Source organism: Elephantulus edwardii, unplaced genomic scaffold, assembly GCF_000299155.1.
Source record: "Elephantulus edwardii isolate Elephantulus edwardi_28Jun2011 unplaced genomic scaffold, EleEdw1.0 scaffold00066, whole genome shotgun sequence".
In the NCBI taxonomy this organism is placed as follows: Eukaryota; Metazoa; Chordata; class Mammalia; order Macroscelidea; family Macroscelididae; genus Elephantulus; species Elephantulus edwardii.
The window spans coordinates 6,887,510-6,908,691 of NW_006399816.1; the positions used below are offsets into that span (position 1 = coordinate 6,887,510).

The 21,182-nt window shown below is 50.2% G+C and overlaps 2 protein-coding genes across 2 annotated transcripts; both read right to left on the reverse strand.

Moving 5' to 3' along the window:
* Positions 1-1,281: 1,281 nt before the first annotated feature.
* CPLX3 (complexin 3) lies at positions 1,282-5,655 on the reverse strand. The gene is made up of 3 exons (XM_006888296.1): positions 5,488-5,655; positions 3,865-3,952; positions 1,282-1,503 (listed from the first exon to the last, which is right to left on the reverse strand). The coding sequence occupies exons 1-3, from the start codon at positions 5,649-5,651 to the stop codon at positions 1,282-1,284; spliced, it is 474 nt and encodes a 157-aa protein (XP_006888358.1). The 5' UTR covers positions 5,652-5,655.
* Positions 5,656-6,640: 985 nt separating this feature from the next.
* Positions 6,641-18,244, reverse strand: LMAN1L (lectin, mannose-binding, 1 like). Its single transcript, XM_006888385.1, has 16 exons — positions 18,076-18,244; positions 15,246-15,400; positions 15,029-15,136; positions 14,881-14,939; positions 13,428-13,527; positions 12,915-13,035; positions 12,084-12,139; positions 11,294-11,426; positions 10,860-11,011; positions 10,703-10,720; positions 10,489-10,507; positions 10,197-10,215; positions 9,614-9,697; positions 8,487-8,610; positions 7,748-7,875; positions 6,641-6,770 (listed from the first exon to the last, which is right to left on the reverse strand). Exons 1-16 carry the CDS (start codon positions 18,242-18,244, stop codon positions 6,641-6,643), a joined length of 1,575 nt encoding a protein of 524 aa, XP_006888447.1.
* Positions 18,245-21,182: the final 2,938 nt, after the last annotated feature.

Sequence of the window (21,182 nt, forward strand, 5' to 3'; positions counted from 1 at the left end):
TGAGAAGGGGAATCCAGGGATGGCTTTGATGGAGCCCTCATTCTCCTATCAGCTCAATAATGCCCAGAGGCCTCACCTCCCACAGGTGCATCTCCAACCAGCTGGCTACCACATCCTTCTCAAGGCCCAGATCTATTTCATGGGCTCCAAGCTGCACATGGTGTTCAGTTAGGACAGAGAACTCCCCCTCCCCCAGGCTCCCGAGAGACTGGAGTTCAAGCACCTTACAGGGACTAGCACTCAAAACACTCTACACCTAGTAACAGGTTTCTCCGCTTTCCTGTGAAGCTGTGAGGACATAGTAGACACCTAGGAGGCATAAGGTGGGGGGCGCTGTAAACCCTCAAACTCCTAGAGGTCAGTAATAAGTGGGAAGAGAAGCACATCATTTGGAATTTTTATTTTTCACTTTTCTAGGAGAAAAGGTTCCAGCTATGAAATCTAAACAGTTCTACAGGAACAGGACAAAAATTGCCTGGGCCTTGGGCCCAAAGAAGGCCTGGAGCTGCCTGGGCTGCTGTTCAGTGCCAGCTTTATCCCTGGCACTTGGCCCCTCACATAGCATCGTTCAGCTCCCAGGAGCCAGAGCCCACAGTGGGGTATTGGCAGCCCAGTAAAGCCTGGGGGGTTGTGAATGCAGCTGCCCCCCACTCCCCTGACCAAGAAGGAAGGGTGTGGGATGTCTCTGAGAGCCCAGGAGACGAAGCCAAAAGGAGTTTTAGAAATCACTAGTGTTTTCCCATTTTACAGATCATGGAATGAGGCTCAGAAAAGGTAGAGGTTTTCAAGGTCAGGACTCCCATTTGTTTAGTATCTGTGTCCTGAATGTGGTACCAGGAAAGGGCTGTGCACTAATGGGGGAGTGTGTATGTGTGTGCATATATATATGAGTGTGATCTCAAAAAGGATGCAGCTATAGCCCATGCCTCACATGTATCAGGGCTTTTGGCCTTCTGTATGTGCTTCTTTAAGGGAGCTCCTCTGTGCAGGAATTTGAGGGTGTAGTTATATAGAAATGAATTGATTCCTACAACTTTGGTAGGCTCCCCTAGATTGAATGGGGGTGCTTGGGGGATACAGTGAGGGATGGAGACTTTCTTCCCGGTGGAAAGGGAAAGAGGGAAGGCTCAGGGCCTGAGTGAGAAGGGTCCTGGAGCCAGGGCAGGGCTGGGGAAATAAAGCCCTGGAGAGGGGATGAGTCCCTGGAAGTTGAGACTGCTCTTAACCCTCATGTTGGGCCCACCACTTGGGTCACCCCAGTGGGCAACCCTGGGGAAGTGGTCACATAACATGACACTTTTCCGCTGACTGCTTGAGGTCTCCCAAAGTGGCCTGGGCCTTGTCCTTGAGTGAGCCAAGGTCCAAGCCAGAGAGGCTACCCAGCTGCCCCATGACCGAAGCTGCCCTCTCCTCTTCTGTGTCCTCTTCAATCATCTTCGCCAGTTCCCGGGGCAGCTCCACATCTCCACCTGCCAGCTGGATCTGGTTCTCATCTGTCTCATTCTGAAGGGAAGATGGGAAGGGCATGAGGCCTGAGAGGAAGTCTATGAGCATCCAGAGCTAAAGTGTAGGGAAGCATCCTGGGCTGGGTTTCAGGACCCTAAGTTCTTGATTCCCATGTTCTAATAATGCACTCATCCCCCACTTCCACATTGAAGGATCAAATATTTAACACTTAAATATGAGAACATATACTTTAATACCACTTTCTTTTACTCTGATATACTGAAGGAGTAGCATAATAAAAGTTTCACTTCCAACCCAAAGACACGTAGTTTGAATCCACATGATACTTTAAGGGAAAAAGAGGGATAATCTCTCCCTGTGAGATTTACTGCCTATAAAAACCTGCTGGTGGGGCTGGGTTGGGGTGGGGGCGGCATGTGTCAACTATGAGTCAGTTCTAACTCAATGGCATGTAATAACAGTATATTAAATAAAGGGGGGAAATACCTACAAGCTACTATCACAGTCATCTATGCCATATGCTATTTACTCTTAACTAAAACTACAGGAGTCTGTTGGCACAACTGAAAAAGGTTGGTTGTTCTAACTCACTTAGGCTTCTTGGGAGAAATATTTATTCCTGTAAAGATCGAGCTTAGGAAACCCTAAGCTCTACTTTTAGGGCAGCTGTACTCTGTCACTTTGGGTTACTTAAAGTTAAAAATTTACTTTAGAGCACCTAACAACAGCTCTGAAGCCTGCCCAGCCCTGAGCCGGTCTCACTGACTCCACCACACCTACCCCCATTGCCCCAGTTACTATATCAATCTATCTCATCTGAGGTCTTCCTCTCCTGCACTGTCCCTCCACCCTTCCCAGCATGATGTCTTTCTCCAAGGACCAGTTCCCTCCTGGACACATGTCTGAAGTATGTGAGATAGAGCTTCAAAACCCTAGCCTCCAAGGAGAAACTATGGTTTCACCCTATCCAAGACAGATCTATTTGTTTTCTTTGTGGTCCATGGTATTTTCATACCTATGATATGCCTGATACTGAGTTGAGTGAATACTCAATACAAAACTCATACAATAATCCTGTGAGGAGGTATTATCTCTATAGATAATAGATAAGGAAATAAAGGCTCATATAATTTAATTGTCTAAAGTTGTCCAACCAGGAAGTAGAGGAGCTAGATTTAAACTCATGTCATTGATTCCAACATCTACTGTCTTTCTACAACAGGACACACCTACTGATGGATGTTCCTGGTAGTGAAAAGGAATGGGGCTTTTTCTATTTGAGTCCTATTCTCTTCTCACTTCTACTGCATTCACAGTGCTCCAGTGGCAGAAGCTGTGTCACTTACATGCTTAGCAGACATTTGAGATGTGACTTTGTTCCTGCCTGGATATAACTCGGTAATGTTCCAGAAAGGAAGGCTTTTTAGACCAATTGCCCTCTGAGAGACTTAAAAAAAATTTTTTTAAAAAATGGTGCCTTGGGGGAAGGTAGAGAGGTTCAGCCAAGGGCTCAGAAAATAAATGATGAATGAATAATTGTAATGTCCATATATCTGATATAGTTTAAGTGGAAGGTCAAGGTCAAGAGTGCTGTATCACCATACTTCTGTTTGTCCTCAAGAGCATAGCACAGTTCTAAACACATAGCTAATGCCCTGGGAGTGCTTCAGTGCCTCATTTTCCCTTCTGAAGCAATGGGGGCAGAGTATTTACAGGCCTATCTGATGATGCTACAGTCGTTTGGAGGAGCAAAAAGATGGGAATATACAGATAGCTTCCCTGGCTGCTCGGCAAATCAATGAAGAATTTTGCTTCCTGGAGGCAGACCTTATAGCTTGGGAAGCAGCCTGGTGGCCTGGAGCAAAAGTAGGTTCAATATGCTCAGGCTGGGGCTCCGATCTTGGCTTCACTGCTCACTGTATGAATGAACTTTGGCCAAGTCCTTTAATCTCCCTGAGCCTCAGTTCCTTCATTTCTGGGTAGTATCTACCTGGCCAGCCACATTTTGGGGTCACATAGGTGAGGGTGTGAAGGTGCTCCCTTTTCTCTCCTACCTTGTGTTCTCTGTGTGTTCAGAAGTCCTAAGTGCTCCCACTCTTACTCCCATCCTCACCCCAGGCAAATCTTACTGCCTCTGGCTCTTTGGACCTTTATTTGCCTTGGCCAGACTCCAGAAGGTGGCGAAAGAGCCTGGACTACCTAGATCCGTATACACAAACCCACTTGTCTGTGGAGACCTAGCCTCGTCCTTTATGGGGCCCTGGTTAACTTTAAGTGAAGAATGAAATGAATGAGAGAACTCAGTACATTGTGAAACTTAAGGGCTGAGAACTGTAGGCCCTAGAGTCTGGAGTCCATTGCTCAGGATCGGGGCTCTGCAGCCCTAGGCTGGCTTACCTTAGGCAGCCGGTATTTATCACGGAAGTGGCTCCGCAGCGTGGCGCGCTCCGCTTTCCTGTGTGTGAACTGGGCATCCCGCTCCATCCTGCAGGAGCACGGGGTTGGGGGGGGTGGGGGGGGTGGAGTCATTGTGAGGCGGGGAGAGGGGGAGGGGTCAGCAGGGAAGTGAGGGAGGTCCTGTGTCCTGAGGGTGGGCAGAACACCTTCAACCCCCTGAGCATTGGGTCTGGAGGGCACTCCTTCCTGACCCAGTGCAAACGGTCTTTGTTCCCTCTCCCTCCATGAGAGCGCCTGTATGGTCTCCACAGCTGCCGCTGGACAGAGCTGGCTGGGTGAGGGTGTCTGCATAGTTCTTTCTGTAGAATCTAATATATGTCGTTCATGGCTACCAACTTGGTGTGTATTCACATTTCAGACAGGCTGGGGATGGGGTTGGAGAGGGGAATACTGGAAATAGAGTTGATTTCACATCCGGTTCCACTACACTTTCCTTGGGTAAATCGCTTAGTTTTGTCTTCTGTAAAATGACTGTTGTTGTTGTTGTTGTATACCATCGAATCGGAACCAAACCATAGCTGACCCTCGGATGAGTTTTCAGAGGCAATTAATCTCACGGGAGGACATTGCCCATCCTTCTCCCGCAGACCAGCTTATGGAGTCGAACTGCGTGCTTTTGGGATTGGAACACAGCTTCTTACCACTAGGTAAGAATTTATAACTCACAAGACAGTTCTGAGGATTAGGTAAAATAACAATGGCTTATAATTAATGAGGACTTATCATGTGCCAAGCATGGTGGTAAGTGGTTTTAAGTGCATTAAGTCAATAATCCTTATAACAAATACGTAAAATATATACTATGGAGTCTCTTGGTAATGCAAATGGTTCATAAAGTCGGATGCTAACCTAAGTGTTGGTGGTTCCAATCCACCCAGAGGGACCTCAGCAGAAAAACCAACCACTGAAACCCTATGGAACATAGTTCTACTCTGAGGTATGTAGGGGATCACCTGAGTTGAAGTTACACAATGGCAACTGATGTTTTTTTAAAGTGACTATTTATTATGAATATTAATAAATTATAATTATTACCCTCATTTGACAGAAGAGTCTACAGAGGCACAAAAAGATTAAGTAACTTGCCTAAAGTCACCCAGCTGAAAAGCAAAGGCAGAACCTGAACCCTAACTCCATTTTAGCTGTCTCTCTGTTCCAGCACAGCTGTCACACAAGTAGGCTCAACATCCAAGAGTTTCCCCACAGTTGTATCTCTTTCTCAAAACCACAAGCTCAGAGAAGCCCCAGTTGGAAGACCCAGTCAGCTAGCACCAGAGAGGATTAAAGGATTAGTTATTTCATCAGAAATGCACGTGCTCCCCCCATTTTGGGCCCCTGTTGCCCCTGCCCCCACTCCCTCTGGGACCCAATATGAAACTGGAGCATGATCCTAGGTTTCAGATGAGTGGCCCTGGGGACAGCTTAGAGGGTACATCCCCAGCTCTTATCCTCTTAATCGTGTCCAGTAAGGGAGAGGAGTGGGGTTAGGGCCCGAGGGTGGCCTGGGAGCAGGCCAGGAGTCTGGGGAGGGTATTTTTGGAGCCAGGAAGGGACCTCACTTACTTCTCTTCTACCAGTTGCTTCTGATACTCCTCATACTCCTCTCTGCTCATGCCCTGAGCTTCGGCCGCCGACTTCTCCCCGTCTCCCTTGTCTTCGCCGCTCCCTAGACTCCCAGTGAGGTTCTTTAGCTGACCGCCTACCATGGTCTTCACCATAAACGCCATGGTCGTCGCCAACTCAGGCGCTGGGCGCAGGACACCACTCACTGTGCACTGGGCACGTCCGCCCGTACTTCAGCACCAGGCTCACGGACAGCTCCCGCGCCGGCCTGCGCCCCACGCTCTGCACATCCCTCCGCCCCCCCCAACCCCCGCCCGGATCCGCCCCCACCTCCACAAGCCCCTCCTTACGGGGGGCGGGGGGGCATGCACGGGGCTGAGAAGGCTGGACCACGTGCCCGCTCCCCACTCCCGCCTTTCCCACGTGCCTCTTTTCAACGCCAAGCTCCGCTGGGCACTGCAGACGGCGGATTAGGGCCAGCAGGAGTGGGGTCGCTCCCCAGGGGAAGGGGCTGTGCTGGAACCTTGCTTCCTACCCACCTCCGACTTCCTCCGACTTCCTCCGACTTCCTCCTCTCACAAGTCACAGATAGCTTGGATGTGGCAGGGAGGACACTGGACCTTACTTATTCTATGACCTAACCAGCTGTCCCTACAGCTTGGCGCTTGGAAAGGGGGAGACTCAATCATGGTTCCACAGTTCTTGGTACCCTCAGGGTTCTTCTGTCACGTGCCTGCCCTGCTGACCTCTGGAGCAATAGGGAGAATGGGGAGGTTTTGTAGGGTTGCTAGCTAAGCCAGGAAGAACACTGGAAGACACCAGTCTCAGTTCTGAGTGTATTTAGAGATGGAATGGAAACAACTGTGACCCCCCTTCTTCCTCTGTTGCCCCTCCATAGTCAAGGGCTCAAGGACTGTGGCATGTTTTTGATCTCTTGGAGATTGAGTGACTTCATGGCCTCCTTGTCAGTGTGGAGTCCACTCCCAGCTACCTGCCCAAAGGAGGTAGATGTCTTCAGAGAGACTCAGGTGATGCCAGCTGAGCATATAAAAACACAAGGAGAGCTAAATCTGTCTTTAATAAATGGGAGTGCTAGGCACCCAGAGAGAGAAGTAGAGTGTTTCATCCTCCAGACCCCAGACTTCCCAGTGGATCACGCCTGCATGCTGGGGGACAGAGGCTGCCTCCGCAGGACCCCTAGAGCCCTGGAGACACGTGGCAGATGGTCCAGAGGAAGCCTGTCTAAGGACAAACAATCCTGAAGACTCTTGTCCAGCTCCTGCCTGCTGCCAGGGTGGGAAAAGGGAGAAAGAGGGAAAAGGTTACTTGGGCCTTTAGCCACTGAAGCTTGGTGTCCCATATCCCATACTTGTCTCTTCACACTGCACAGCAGCCTTCCCTGCACAGGGACTTCCTCCGGTGCCCTTGCCTTGTCACATCCTCCCCACACTCTTCCTCACCCCATTTCCAACAGTGAGTTGAAGCTTCAGTGTTCTTGTCTGCCACACTTTTATATAAACACAGAAGCATGTAACAGGTTCCACCTTCATTTCACATCTACTAATCTCTTCATCTAAAAGGCAATTCCCTCTCCTTTGCCTTTAAAACTCAGCATGATTTGCTTTTTTTATCTCACATTTATTCTTCTGGTCTTAAAATTTCACCCATAAGGACTACCAGCCCCATTTCTGAGGCTCATAGCACACTCTACATTTCTAAATGGCCCATTTGTTCAACATTCACCCAGCCAAAATAAAATAAAAGCCCCCACCTCTCCTTCATCTCTTTAATTACTTTTGCCCAACTTCAGAAACTTGTTGCATCTTTCACTTCAGGGGTAAGGAACTTACCACTCTTTATATTACAATTTCCTCATGCTTTTTCTCATGCTATTTCCGCTACATTAATACCTCTACTTACTTGTCAGGCTGGAGAATTTCTAGACACCTTAATGACCTGTATGTCTCTTCTAGGTAAATTATCTGGTCTTTTCCTATAGCCCAGAGCTGCTGCCATCATGGCACTGACCATACAGGGTGTACTGGCTGTTATTTTGCAGTTTCTTAAACTAGAGCACGAGCTCTGTGAGGGCAGTGCCCAGGTTGGGTCAAGACTGAGCTGGTGGCCAGTAATGCCTGCTGAAAGAACGGGTCTGGACTGATCCTTGCTCTTTGTCAGCTGGTAGATGGGACAGATCCTCTGACCAGAACCAGAGATGCTGGGGAGGTCTCTCTCGGGCATTCTTCATAGGAAGACTCACCTGAAGTGTACATAGCTGAAGAAGCCCATAGTCTGGATGAGGAGAAAGAACAGAAAGATGCCAGACCGCAGGCATGAGGAGGTCCCTGGGGGCTGGCCCAAGGAGCGAGAAGCCTTGGCTGACACCTTCTGAAAGGGAAGATTCTAAGATGTGAAGCTCAGCTTAGCCAGAGGTGGGGAATCTGGGCCATGTGTGGGCTGTCTTCCTTCCCCCAGCTCGGGGCACCAGGCTCTCATCCAGAGAAGGTGGAAAGGGGCAGAATGCAAAGCTGCTTCCCTCCTGCCAGGCTCTCATGGCTACATCTGTGGGAACAGCTGGGAAGGCCTGGGGACCTGGGATCATAAGGGGGCCAATGCTCAAAAGATGGAGAGAACAAAGAACGAAAGACAGGATGAGGGTGAGAGCAAGGGAGGAGTAAGATCGGGTGGGGCGGAGAGAAAAGCTGGCATCACCAAGAAGCCCACCCTGTTCCCTTGTGAATATTGAAGCAATTAGACCAATTGTTCAATGAGGGTCCTAATGACACTGAGAGGCTGAATCTGATTTGCCTCACAGGGCAAATAGAGATGATCAAATCTGCATACATGTGTGCACACAACAGCCCGATCTTACACAGATGGGAATGGCAGGAATCCTAGTAGGGAAGGGCAAAGAGCCTAGTTCTGAGAAGTGCTACAAGAGTGGCTGAGCCCGGACCTGAGGGATGGGGTCCCTATGCCACCTCCTACACCCCTCTTACCACTTGGTCCCGAAGGTCCTTCTGCAGAAGGCTCAGCATCTGGTCCAGCTCCAGGAAGTGATGCTTGGTGCCCACAGGTAGGTAGAAGGCCTGAGCATCTGAGGCCATTTGGGAAGCAACAGCCCTGAGTGCACAATCAAGGAAGATGAATTGTTACCTGTCTGGCATCACCCTGGTTACTTAATCATTTATTTCCCATAATTCCTAATGGAAGCACATGGTGGGAACAGGCTTATCCATAGGGCCACTTCACTTTTCACCTCAAATGTTCTCACTAGATTTGGGGTACATTTTAGTACACCAAAAGATTTTCCTAAAGCTTCCTGTCTCAACTCCAGGCTTCTTAGGGCTCTGCTTTCATCTCTAAACCCTTGGTCATTTAACTCCCCGCTCTCATTACTTATACTCTCCCCAGGCATCTATATGTGTGCATTAAGTGGTAAAGAGGGGTCAGGTTGTGTTCCAGCCACAGAATCCAGTCTAACGCCTCCCTCTGCTATGGTGTAGATGGGAGCTCTGGCGGTCAACCAGAAGGCACGCAGTTCAAACTCAGTAACTATTCAATGGGAGAAAGATGGGCAATCTTCTTCCATGAGATTTAACGCCTCTGAAAACCTGTTAGAAGGTCAGCTATGAGTCAGTTCTGACTTGATGGTCCACAGCAACAACAAACTATGGTATATAGAGAACCTCATACTCCCAGAGCTGTGTGGGTAGGTCTAGAGGCCTGGGCTAGAGTAGGTTGCTGGGAGACCAGAAGGGACAAAAAAGAAGTCCTGGGCTGCCTCCTCCAGCATGAGGTTGGTTGTCCTCCTCCTAAGAACTGTAATCACAATGTCTCCTCCTTCCTTCCAGGAACTACCACTAAAAAACGGCTCAGATTCCCAGACTCCTTGGGGTGGGAATATCTGATGAGACCTTCCTCCGGGGCCCCACCTAAGTAGACTTGCTTTTGAATTAAGATGTCCAAAACCTTAACTTGACTCAATTAAATTCAAGTTGATGAAACAAACCTAATTCTGTCCCCAGTTCCTCCACTGGTGGCCAGGAAATTATGAAGGAATAAAAGGCCAGTGAAAAGGCAAATTTCCTCACCTACAGAACCCCCCTTCACCCAATGTCCTTACCTCATCTCTTGCAGGTCCTGGAGTAGAGTCTGCTGCCCATGGAGCAGGGAGCTGACCTTGGCGGAGTCCTGCAGGAGAGCCAGCCTTTTCCCTAGGGCTCAGGGCCCAGCCTTGCCTCCTTCCACAGTGACACTATTTACCCTCTTCTTAATGGGAATCTGGGCCTTCCTCACCTTGGACACATCGACTTTATCTGACCCACATCCATCTGGGCTTCTGGATTTCCCCTCCTTGCAAACTTCCTCCCTGAGGGTGGCTGTCCACACACATACAATACCCATTCCTAGGCTTTCTCAAGATCCTTCTCTTTTCTAGAAATGGCTTTTCCCTCATGAAGGAGGTAGAGACCCGACCTGGCCCTCTCAATCTCACACACTGGAAGCCAGAGCTAGTCAGTATCCAAGGCTTGGGCCCCTGTCTTGCTGGGTGACCCAGAGGGGTATCTGGCTCTGTCTGGGGAGGATGGACTCTGGCAGGAGGGTATCCAGGGTTTGGAGATAGGATCAGAGAGACCTGGCTTTAGAAAATGGCTTCTTCCTCCCCTCTCCCACTCCCCCAGGATAAGCCACTCTGGCCAGAGGACACAAGATTAAAACCTCGAGCTGTCTGAGCCCAGCAAAGCCCCTGAGAAAGCCTCTGGCTGCCTCTGCCCTGCATCTAACACAGGCTGCGCGTGCGGTGGGGCATGACTCCCTGGAGGAGGACTGGGAAAGGCAGAGGAGATGAAATGAGGATTCTGGTGCATCTGAGCATTAAGCAAGCCATATGCAAATCACATGTGAAGCGCCATGCAAATTAGCACGCAGTCTATTTCTGTCCTTTGACTACAGACTGGAGTCCAGATACCTGATGCCTCCCTTCCCTGTTCCAGCCGCAGGGCTTTGTAGGCATTTGCTGTGCAGAGATGCCTCCTACCCGCCCCTCTGCTGTTGGGTTCACCCCATCCTACCACATGAACCTTTCTGTCCAGCACCACCACCCCCCTTCCACCACCATCCCTCCAGACTTGGGGAGTAGTGTTCTTTTTCTGAAGGGATGGAGATTCCTCAGATTCAGTGCTATCTCTCCAGGCCTATGCATCCAAGCCACACAGTTCGAATCCACCAGCTACTCCATGAGAGAAAGATGGGCACTCTCCTCCCATGTGATTTACTGCCTCTGAAACCCGCTGGCAGGCAAGCTATAGGTCGGTCTGACTCAGCTGTACAGGATGACAGTCACAACACGTACTTGAGGGGCTACTCACCCAGCCTTCCTCAGGTCTGGCTCCACCTGAGGACCCCACCTGCCTCTTCCATTGTCCTTCAGCGTGGGCCAACTGCTCTGAGAGGCCCTGGAGAGCCTGTAGGACTCGACTGTGTCTGCCCAGCGTCTTCTGCAGGTCAAAATGCTTTTCTCCTGTGGGTGTGGCAGAGCTGGGACCAGAAGCCTCCTGGGGTGAGGCAAGGGGAATATCTCTGGCACTTCTTTGAGATGGGGTCTGTCTAGAGAGGAGTAGATCCTTTCTCCAAGCCCCTCATCTGGACTGATGGCTCTGAATGACAGAGTCAGGAGAGGAAGGACACTTTGGTGCACTTGTCCAACACTACATTCATTAACAGATTCCTGGTTTTTAAGGGACAAGGATCCTGGGACACTGAAATGGACCCCACTTCAACTCTGTCTTTCCTGGATCCCTACCCCCTTCCTGGGCTTCTGAGTCTGGCTTCATAGTTGCATCCGCCTTGGAGCTCCGTGCCAGCTTTGCCTGCAGTTCCTCCAGCTGCCTTGTCAGGTGGAGCTGCTCCATCTCTAGGAAGGGCTCATGAGAAGCCTGGAGGAGGAAGGTGAGAACTCAAGTCAAAGCCTGTGGGAGATGCTGGGGCAGATCTGGGGGCCTTCTCACGTATCTCTCCAGGAGCAGAGTCTCCTTTCCTGAACACACATGCACCCTAGCCAGGGAAGACTCCTGCTTCTCTCCAGAAGCTCAGCCACAGCCTCGCAGCTTCCCGCCCTCCGAGCCCTGTGCCCATCACTGATGCCCAATGCTTCCCCGCCACTGCAGTCCGGGACCCTAGAAAGCTCACTCAGGCTTCAGACTTCTGCAAATGCTTTTCCTCTGTCTAGTCAGCTCCTGCTGCACCTCCTCCAGGTAGGGTTTCCTGCTCCTTTACCTGGATTTGGGACCTTGTCTGTGCCACCTCAGCGCCCTACACCTTTGACCAATCCTGATCATCTGGCTATGACATAACAGCCTGTCCCCAGCCAGTCAGCCAGAGAGATCCCTAAGGACAGGGCCTGGCTTGGGGATACATCTGTGCCCCAGAACTTTCCAGTACATTGTCCGTTCTGAACAGAGCTCAAGTAAAAAAAAATAGGTGTGGATAACAGGTTGCCTAAGAGCTCTCTGGGCTGAGTATGGTGGGTAGAGAAGGGCAGGAGGGTCCCTTAGAGATGCCTCCCTCTGGAGCAAGCCCAGCATTGGCATCACCTCTGGACCTGGTTCCGTCAGGCTGAAGGTCAGGAAGGACAGGACATCATGGTCATCTGGAATGGGGAGCAGAGAAGGGAAGGTAAGACTCCTTCCTAAAGCAGCCCATTCACACAGCCTTCTCACATCAGGCTCCTTCATATTCCAGGACTCACGCCAGGCTCCTTCATATTCTAGGAAGGTGAGAGATTAGTGTAACCTAGGGTAGCTTCTTAAAGCTTGTCTTGCTTATTTCTCAGTAATCAGACAAATATATGAATGAGCTGTGAGGGGCTGATTGCCATACACCACCAGTAGGTGGGGAAACTGGACAATCACTTGACATTCTGGGTTGGAGCCCTGGGAGCAGTGCTACTGACACCTTCACCCCCAGAAGATGGCAACCTCTGCCAGAAGAAACCACACAACCGTCACCTTCTAGGTGTGACTCTGACCATGTCACTCTCTCCCTCAGAAGCCTGGATCCCCATTGCCTGGGGTCTAAAGACCAAAGTCCTGGCACGCTCTAGCTGCAGCCTGCTTTCCAATATCGGGCCTCCATGGGCTCTTCATCCCCTCTTTCACTTACCCTACAGTTTTCAGCAAGGGGCACTTATAGGGCCAAAGTAGCATAAAAGCTTCTAGTGATTTATCTCATTTGAGACTTTCAACAGTCTATAAGGAAGACGTGACCTCTCCATCAATGGTAACAGAGTCCCAGAAAGGGCTTGTGACTGGCCCAGGACACATAACAGAGGCGCAGCTCTGTGCCCTCTTCTCCTTACAAGGTGTGCTCAGGATGGCTCAGAAGGAACCACAATTCTGTTCTCACCTGCCCTACAGGGACCTCACCTGCAAGGGTGCTGGTGGCTGCTGAGATGCCAAAGAAACCTCCAGGGGCCAAAAGCAGGGGCCCCACATTAACACAGACCTCATCCGGGTCACTGGGAGTGAGGCCACTGTTTAAGGAGACCTGAGAGAGGACAAGGCATTAGTCTTCTCTCCCATGACCCCAGGACAGGACATGGGCCCCACCTCGACTACCCCCTCCTCAGGTCCTGAAGAAGAGCAGGCACCACTGAACCTGACAGCAGAGTGAAAGCTGGTCCCATGTTGGCCCTCACAGGTATGTGCTACCAGTGAGCGTGAAGACTCTGTGTACAGACGATCCTATGTGAGTGCTGACCCAGATGCACCAGGGGCCCCACGTGGTGTGAGGACTCGTGTGTACCAGGGGCCTGGTTTGGTGCCACCAGCACACCTGTGAGGTCCTAGGCATTCACACACCTCAGCTCTGTGGCTCAGAAGCTCTGTAATTTGCACGCCCCACCGAGTGGAATCACAAAGGCAGGAGGAGGGACTCACGCGCAGCTGCTGTCCCCAATAGGTGATCCGTGCTTTGATGGGGTATGGCCGGTTCCGGAAATCCCGGTGGCAGGAGCCTAATACCTGGCTGGGCCTATCCCTGTGGATATCAGAGTCCATCTGGGCCACACAATACCTATAGCCATAGGCCACTCTGCCCAGATCTGCAATGCTATCTTTTCCCCCACCAGATGGCCCAGTGCAGAACATGCTTTTTGTTGTCTAGCTTGAGTCTCTCTTGCTGTTGTCCTCTTAGCAGAAGAGAGAACAGGAAAACAAGCCGTGCCCATCAGAACGGTGAGATTCAGTTAACAGAAGAAGAGACCAAGAGTCTCCTGTGGCCTTTCTTCAGGGGGACGGTGGCCTGGATCAATGGTGGTGGGCTTCTCCCTCAACTCCCCCAGGCCTATCTCACAGTCTCTTTGAACTCAACCCTCCTGAAGCTTCGAGGGGCTTCTCTTCCTTCTGTCTTCTGCCAAGGGCTCAGATTTGTAGCAGGATGCATGCAGCCCCCTTCCCCTGTGTGGCCACTGCAGCAGGCCTCGGGCCAGGAGGCCCTGAGGTTCCCAGGGCACACAGGACACAACCAGCCAAGAGGGAGGCCTCACGAAGCAGGGACAAGCCACCTCCCGAGCCGCCATCTGGCTTTGCACTCCCAGCTGTGTGACCTTGGGCAGGTTACCTCACCTGCCCAAACCTCAGCCTCCTCAGCTTTTAAACAAGGATAATGATCACAGCTACCTCATCATAACATTGTTATGAGGGTTAAATTAACTAAGACAATGATTGTGAAGTGCTTGCTGTGCCTGGCACACTTCAGCTCAGCTCCATAAACGTTAGCAATTATTCTAATTGTTATGAGCTGAGGGATGTTTGCTGAGAGACACTGACAAACTAGCCCAGCTACTGAGGACGAGAAGCCACGTCACCCCAGGGAGAGGGAAGAGGCAGCAGGCAACTGGCTGGGCAAGGGCTGGGCCCCTCCATGGACAAGTCTCTGCTCTGTACACAGCTCTGTGACCTCGGGCAAATCACTTCACCTCTCTGGGTCTCAATGACCTCACCTGTAAATGGGCATGAATAACCCTCCTTCATCAATGCTGTTGTGAATAAGAAATGTTCAATGAGAATAAAAACACAAAGCACAAGGCCTCAGCCTGGGTCATTCTGCTCTACCTGCTGACTTGGGGCTGCTGAGGTAAATCAATTAAGGACTCAGTGGGGTGATTTCAGAGAAGAGCAAGTGAACATGGGTCCTGGGGCTCCAGAGCTGCAGCTGAGAGCAAGTAGGAAGGGCCCTGGAGTGGGTAGAAAAGGTGACAAAGACCACGACCTCAAGATGACTTTGGTCCCTGTCAGGCCCAGAAGCATGCACACAGGTGGTATGGTTTGGTGTCGGTTGATCGCTCCCAGCCCAGGAGTTGGGGTGAGGGTCAGTTGAGATAGATCTTACCCACGCTCCTCAGAGGGGGTGTGTCCATCACTGGCTAGCACACGGATGACAGGACTGTTCTGTGTGGGAGGTGACAGCAGCCTGAGCCGTTGGCACAGAAGGAGGTGGAGGGGAGGGCCAGGGTGGGCAGGCTAGAGACCATGCTCACCTGAGTGTCCTCAGCCGAGGAGTCGAAGAGGATTGCAACGCCGTGCCACGAGGCTGTCCCGTCCAGGACCGAGCCGACTTGGCCCCTGCCCTGGGTGTACCACACAGCCTGCAGGTCCCCAGAGCAGCAGCTCAGCATCCCTGGGACTTGCCTGAGGGGGATTCACCACCCACCCCATGACTCACCCCTTATGATGTGCTTTGGAGCAGTCACTCACCATGCCCAGGGACCCCCTGCGCCCCGGCCCAGTCACTCTCATCTGCAACTCCACATCCCAAACGGAGAAGGGGACAGAGAACTTGCTCCACACTGCACCACTCCGGTTCCTCATGGATGGGGCCAGTCGCACTTCCTCCAGGCCTGGGATGGCATCTGTGGACATGGGCAGCTCAGACAGATCTAGGCTTCTGACATCCCTGGGCCTTGTCACTTTCTCTCAATGGCCTAGGCTGGGCTCCATGAGGATAATACCAGTGCCTGCTACTGAGTCATGCATCAGACTCTGGATCTCATTGGGGAAACACGAATCGGCATTCAGCTCTGCTGAAGGGTCTTTGCCAGCAGGGCACAGAAGATGCCAGTCCCATGCTGAGCACTAGACTGGCATGCTTGCTTACTCCTTGCCTCACATCTGTGAGGGCTAGTTTTGTAAGACTCCATTTTACAGATGAGGAAGCTGAGGCTCAGGAGTAGCTACTGATGAGTGGATTGGTGCTCAACCTCATGTGACTGTAAAACGCAAGTCTTTTCCACCATGTGACACATTTGTCTATATCTTCATTTCTTAGTGAGGACATCAAGGTCCTGGGAGTCAAGACTTATCTGAGGTCTCAGAACAGAACACTACCAGGGAGCAGGCATGTGGTGGTTCAGGGGTCAAGGCTGTAGAAACTTAATCGGAGATGATCAGATGAAGCCGGGGGCTTCCTGGGGTGCAGGGAGCCCAGGGACCACTGCAAGGTGAGGAAAGCATGAAAGAAAAGTTAGTAGACCAGGAGTGGGAGGAAAGGGTGAAGGTTGGGGTGTGTCTTGTGAGATTTATCACTGATGGGGTGGGGATGGGAAGAAAGGATAGGAAAGAGAAACTGAGGCTGGCTTTTAAGCACAGGGGACAGGAGCTCAGAGGCTCCACCCTGCCTGCCTTCCCACCCCTCCAACCTGCCAGCTTGGAAGTTGGCCCAGCGCCCAGACCTCTGCCAGGCCCTTCCGGAGGCTGCTAATCCAGCCTGTTTGTTCTGCAAAGACCTCTGTGGGGGCAGGGAGACTTGGAGGTTGAAAACAAACAAAAAAAATAAAGTCCTGGGATCTCTGGAAGCCACCCCCCCACCCCCAGGAGTGATTGCAGGAGACAAGGAGTGTCTGATGCCTACCACACACATGCATTCGGCCTAGATGTGGCTTGTTTGTGGTGCTTCTTCTCAACCTGCAGGTTTCTCAAGTCGAACTTAGTCTTGAGGCCCTGGGCTCCAGACAGGGCTGAGTGCAGAGCAGCATCATGGAGTGGGAGGTGGATGAAATAATAAATGAGTTTGTGAAGAGCTGATCACTGGGTGGTTTTGGAGAATGTGTCTTCACTCCTGCGTCTGGTCTATGGTACCCTGCACTTGGCAAGGTCCAGAGGGGCAAGTGGTAGGCTCAGCTTGGCTCGGTGAGAAGCTGCCTGGTCCTTCATGCTCCTTGTGAGGACTTGGTAGAAGAGAGACTCTGCTGGTTTTTCAAGGAGCCCTAGTGGCTCAGTGGCTACAGTGTTCATCAAAAGATTTAGTGGTTTGGATCCATCAGCTGCTCATTGAGAAGAAGGATGTGGGCAGTATGTTTCACAGCGCTGGGTTAAAGCCTTATAAACCCTATATCCAATAGGGTTGCTATGAGTGGGAATCACTTGATGGCAAACGATTCGGTTTTCTGTGGTATTTTATTCTGGTTTCAGTCAGAAACCATGATGTTTCTCTGTCTTGTATCCACAATAATGAATAACTTGTCTGCTTTCTCTCTTTGTTTTGCTTCCTGGAGGGTCTGCATAAAATTCATAGCCCTATGCTGCAGGTAAGTAGACCTTACTGCATATGTCTGGCAATGAGCCACATTCCTGGACTCACTTCACACCGAGATCTAACGCTAAGCCTCATTCACTCCTGTGGTGAACCTGCCAAATTGAGGACACTGTGGTGGAGACCCTCGGGAGCTGTGCTGCTAAGCCAAAGACCACAACCCTCTGGCTGTTCAAACTCATCACTGGCTCCATGTAAGCAAGGTGGATCATCTTTTCCCATGTAGTTTTCAGCCTTAGTAATGCACTGGAGGGTCAGCTGGGGCAACTCACGGCAATGAGATCCTCTAGTTGGAGCAGGACTTCCCCACTGACTCACAAGGCTGTTATTTGACAAAAGCAGACATCTAGTTCTCCTGTAAGAGCAGCTGAGGGGCTCAAATTGCCAGCTTTCCAGTTAGCAGTGACATACCGACCAGTACCAGGGCTCTTTCACCTGTGTTAAACGCCTCTTTATTTTCTAGATCTTCTAAGCCAACACTTTTTATAAAGTAGAAGACAGACTGTTTCTGGGCTTGGGGGGTGGAAAACACAAGGAGGGTCTGGTGCCCCCTCAGGGTAAACAACTGGATGTGAGGATGCCTCCCTCTGGGGAGTTCCATTATTTTGTCCAAGTCCAACAGGATGGAGCCAGGATGTGGGAGTTTGTCCTGAACCAAACTGTCTCATTTTGTATGTCTGGACCTGGGCATAGGCATTCACAGGGAAGGGATCCAAGTTGAGACAAGCCCTAGGATAGAGGAGAGGCAGAGAAGAGAAACTGAGGCTGGTGGATGGGGGTGGAGTTGCAGACAGAACAGGAAGCAAGGCTGGGAGGGGTCCTGTTCCATCTGGATGCTGAGTCTCCAGCTCTGCCTGCCCCAGGACTGGCTCCATCCTGGGCAAATGCTGGTAGTGGCAGACCCACTCCCCACCACATTAGTGCCACTCAGGCTGGTGAGCCCCTCCAGCACTCAAAGGAACCCTGACATGGCTGATCCCTACCCTTGCCCCTCACCTCCATGATGGCTCCAGAAGGGTATTCCAGCCCCAGGCAAGGCCAACTTTGGTCCTTTGAAGCTGAGCTTGTACTCAAACCTGCGATGAGGAGGACGTCCCCCCTCAGAGATGTGCGGGACCAGGAGCAGGAGGAGAAGACAGAGCAAAGGACCCCTGGGCCCAGGCATTGTGAAGGATCTATCTCCAGCCCCAGGGTGGATCTGCAGCTGGGAGGCCAGGGAGGAGCTCCTGCTACCCAGCCTAGCTGGGAGGAGCTGGGGCTGGGCTAGGAGTGGAGTTTTGGCACTGTCCCTTTCCTCACACATCCTGTTCCTTGCAGGCCTGACCTCAGGCTCTGCACCCTGCACCTCCAGCCTGATTCAAGCTTCCCTCTAGCACTTTTTTACCAACTCAGCAGGCTCATCTTTGCTGCTGGGCTCAGGCCTTTCTCCCACTTTGCTCTGGCAGCTGTGGGGACCCCACAGTCCTGGCTTTCCTCCTTGCTGGAGAACAGTCTCATTTTGCCTTCTTTGGATGTTCTATGTGTGGTCATCGTCTCTACCACCACCTCTAACCCTCCTCCTCTCAGTCTCTTTACATTGGCCCTTCTCTCCAGCTCTCCCGTATTCCCATTCATCTCTCCAAGCTGCCTGGTTTCTTCATTATTGCTGTTGCCACGTGCTGTTGAGTCGCCTGTGACTCATAGCGACCCTATATACAATAGCTCTTAAGTCTGCCCTATCCTGAGCCAGTCTCACTGACTCCGACACACCTACCCCTGCCCAGTTACTCATCCCCATGGGGTCTTCCTCTCCTGTGCTGTTCCCTTCACCCTTCAAAGCATGATGTCCTTCTCCAAGAGCCAGTCCTTTCTGGCCATGTGCCCAGAGTATGTGAGACAGACTTCAAAATCCTAGCCTCTAAGGAGAAACTTGGCTTAACCTTGTCCAAAAGAGACCTATTTGTTTTCTTGGCAGTCCATGGTATGTTCAAGACTCTTTTCCAGCACTACAACTCAAAGACATTGATTCTTTTCCTGTCATCTTTAGTCATTGTACAGCTCTCTGATGCATAGCAAGTAATTGCAAAGACCATGGCCTAGATCAGGCACACCTTAGTCTCTAAACTGACATCATTGCTTCTCAGTACTATGGAAAAGTCCCTGACAACAAATTTACCTAATGCAATTTGTCTTCTGATTTCCTGACTGCTGATGCCAAGAGTTTTGACTGTTTTCTTCACTATCTATAATGGTGCTGACAATTGGCCCAGTGGTGAGACGTTTTGTCTTCTTGATGTTGAGCTTCAATCCATATTGAAGACTACAATCCTTGACTTTCTACAGCAAGAGCTTCAGGTCCTCCTCAGTTTCAGCAAGCAAAGTTGTGTCATCTGCATAATGTAGGTTGTTGATGAGTCTTCTTCCAATCCTGATGCCACATTCCTCCTCATGAAAGCCTAGCCGCCTGAATAATTTGTTCTGCATATAGATTGAAAGGTATGGAGACAGGATGCATCTCTGATGCACTCTCTTCCTGATTTTGAACCATGCAGTGTTTCCCTGCTCTGTTCTGAGGACTGCTTCCTGGTCCAAGTGTAGGTTTCGCATAAGCGCAATCAAGTGTTCTGGGATTCCTATTCTCCTCAAGGTTAGACACAATTTGTTGTGATCCACACAGTTACATGCTTTGCATAGCTAATGAAACACAGATAGATATCCCTCTGGTACTTTGCTTTCTGTCAAGATCTATCTGACATTGGTGATAAAGTCTCTAATGCCACAGCCTCTTCACAACCCAGATTGTATTTCTGCTAGTTCTCTGTCAATGTACTGTTCCAGTCATTTCTGTACAATCTTCAGGAGAATTTCCCTTGTGTGTGTGTGATATGAGTGATATTGTACCATAATATCCACACTCGGTCGAGTCACCTTTTTTTGGAATGGGAATAAATATGGATCTCTTCCAGTCAGTTGGCCAGGTAGTTGTCCTCCAGATTTCTTGGTACAACCTGGTGAGCACATCCAGCACAGTATCTATTGAAATACTTCATTTGGTATTCCATCATTTCTTGGGGTCTTTTTTTTTTTGACAAGTCATTAAATAGCATAAAAAGGGGTCAATCTTAAGACATATAGATTTTGTTTGAAGCCAAATTTTAACCAACAAAAGCTAACAAAGAAAAAAGTGAGACAATTGGGGAAATCTGAGCAATTAATATTAAGGATAGTAATGGTGGGCTCAAGGGTGTTAGAGACGATGATGATGGCACAGGACAAGGCAGGGTTCAAATCCACAGTTTATAGGTTTGCTGTGAGTCATAGCTGACTTGACAGCATTTAATTACAGTTTTAAGAAACTAGAGGGCACCAGTTGCTCTGCAGGAGAAAGGTGGGCAATCTCCTCCTGTGCGATTAACCCACCGAGTGTTAGGTATAGATTGGTTCCAACCTTAGGTACACAACAAACAACAGTGTCAAAAATATAGTCCCTAAATGGCACAAATTGTTCATCAAAAGGTTAGAGGTTCTTCAGGCATCTCTAATTTCCAGGGACCATTTCTGCATGGGTGTCACAAACACCCTCAGACTCAAACATCTATCCTGGTGCTCCTTTTCTCTGCCACCCTAATCCTTCAGAGCCTTGTTTTCGTGGTTGACCCTACTCACCATCTGATGTCCGAAGTTGAAATTCTCCCGACTCCTTGCTCTTCCTCGTCCCTACTAAACTTTTTTTTTTTAAATTTAAATTTTGACAGTATTGATTACTTTTACAGTCACTTTGAGGAAGTGTTTTTAAAGGGAAACAGGGCATTTTGGGATCAAACGTGCCTACACTCGTGCTTGTTGCCAGCTGACTTCTGCTGTTCAGCCACTCTGATGAGGTAACACTTGCTAGGGTGGCCTTGGAGGTCCCATCACCAGGTTGCCCTTCTTTGCCTGAGGTATAAAATCCCCCTTCTTTTTGTGGGAGACTCAAGTCTCTCCTAAGGCCATTTACACTTTGCTCATTATAAACTGAACTTTGTTGCCCCAAAAATGTTAACACCATGGCTAAACTTTCTTACTTAGTGCAGTGCATTGTAAACCCCAACCTCTAGGATTGGTGACCAGTAAACTCTTAAATT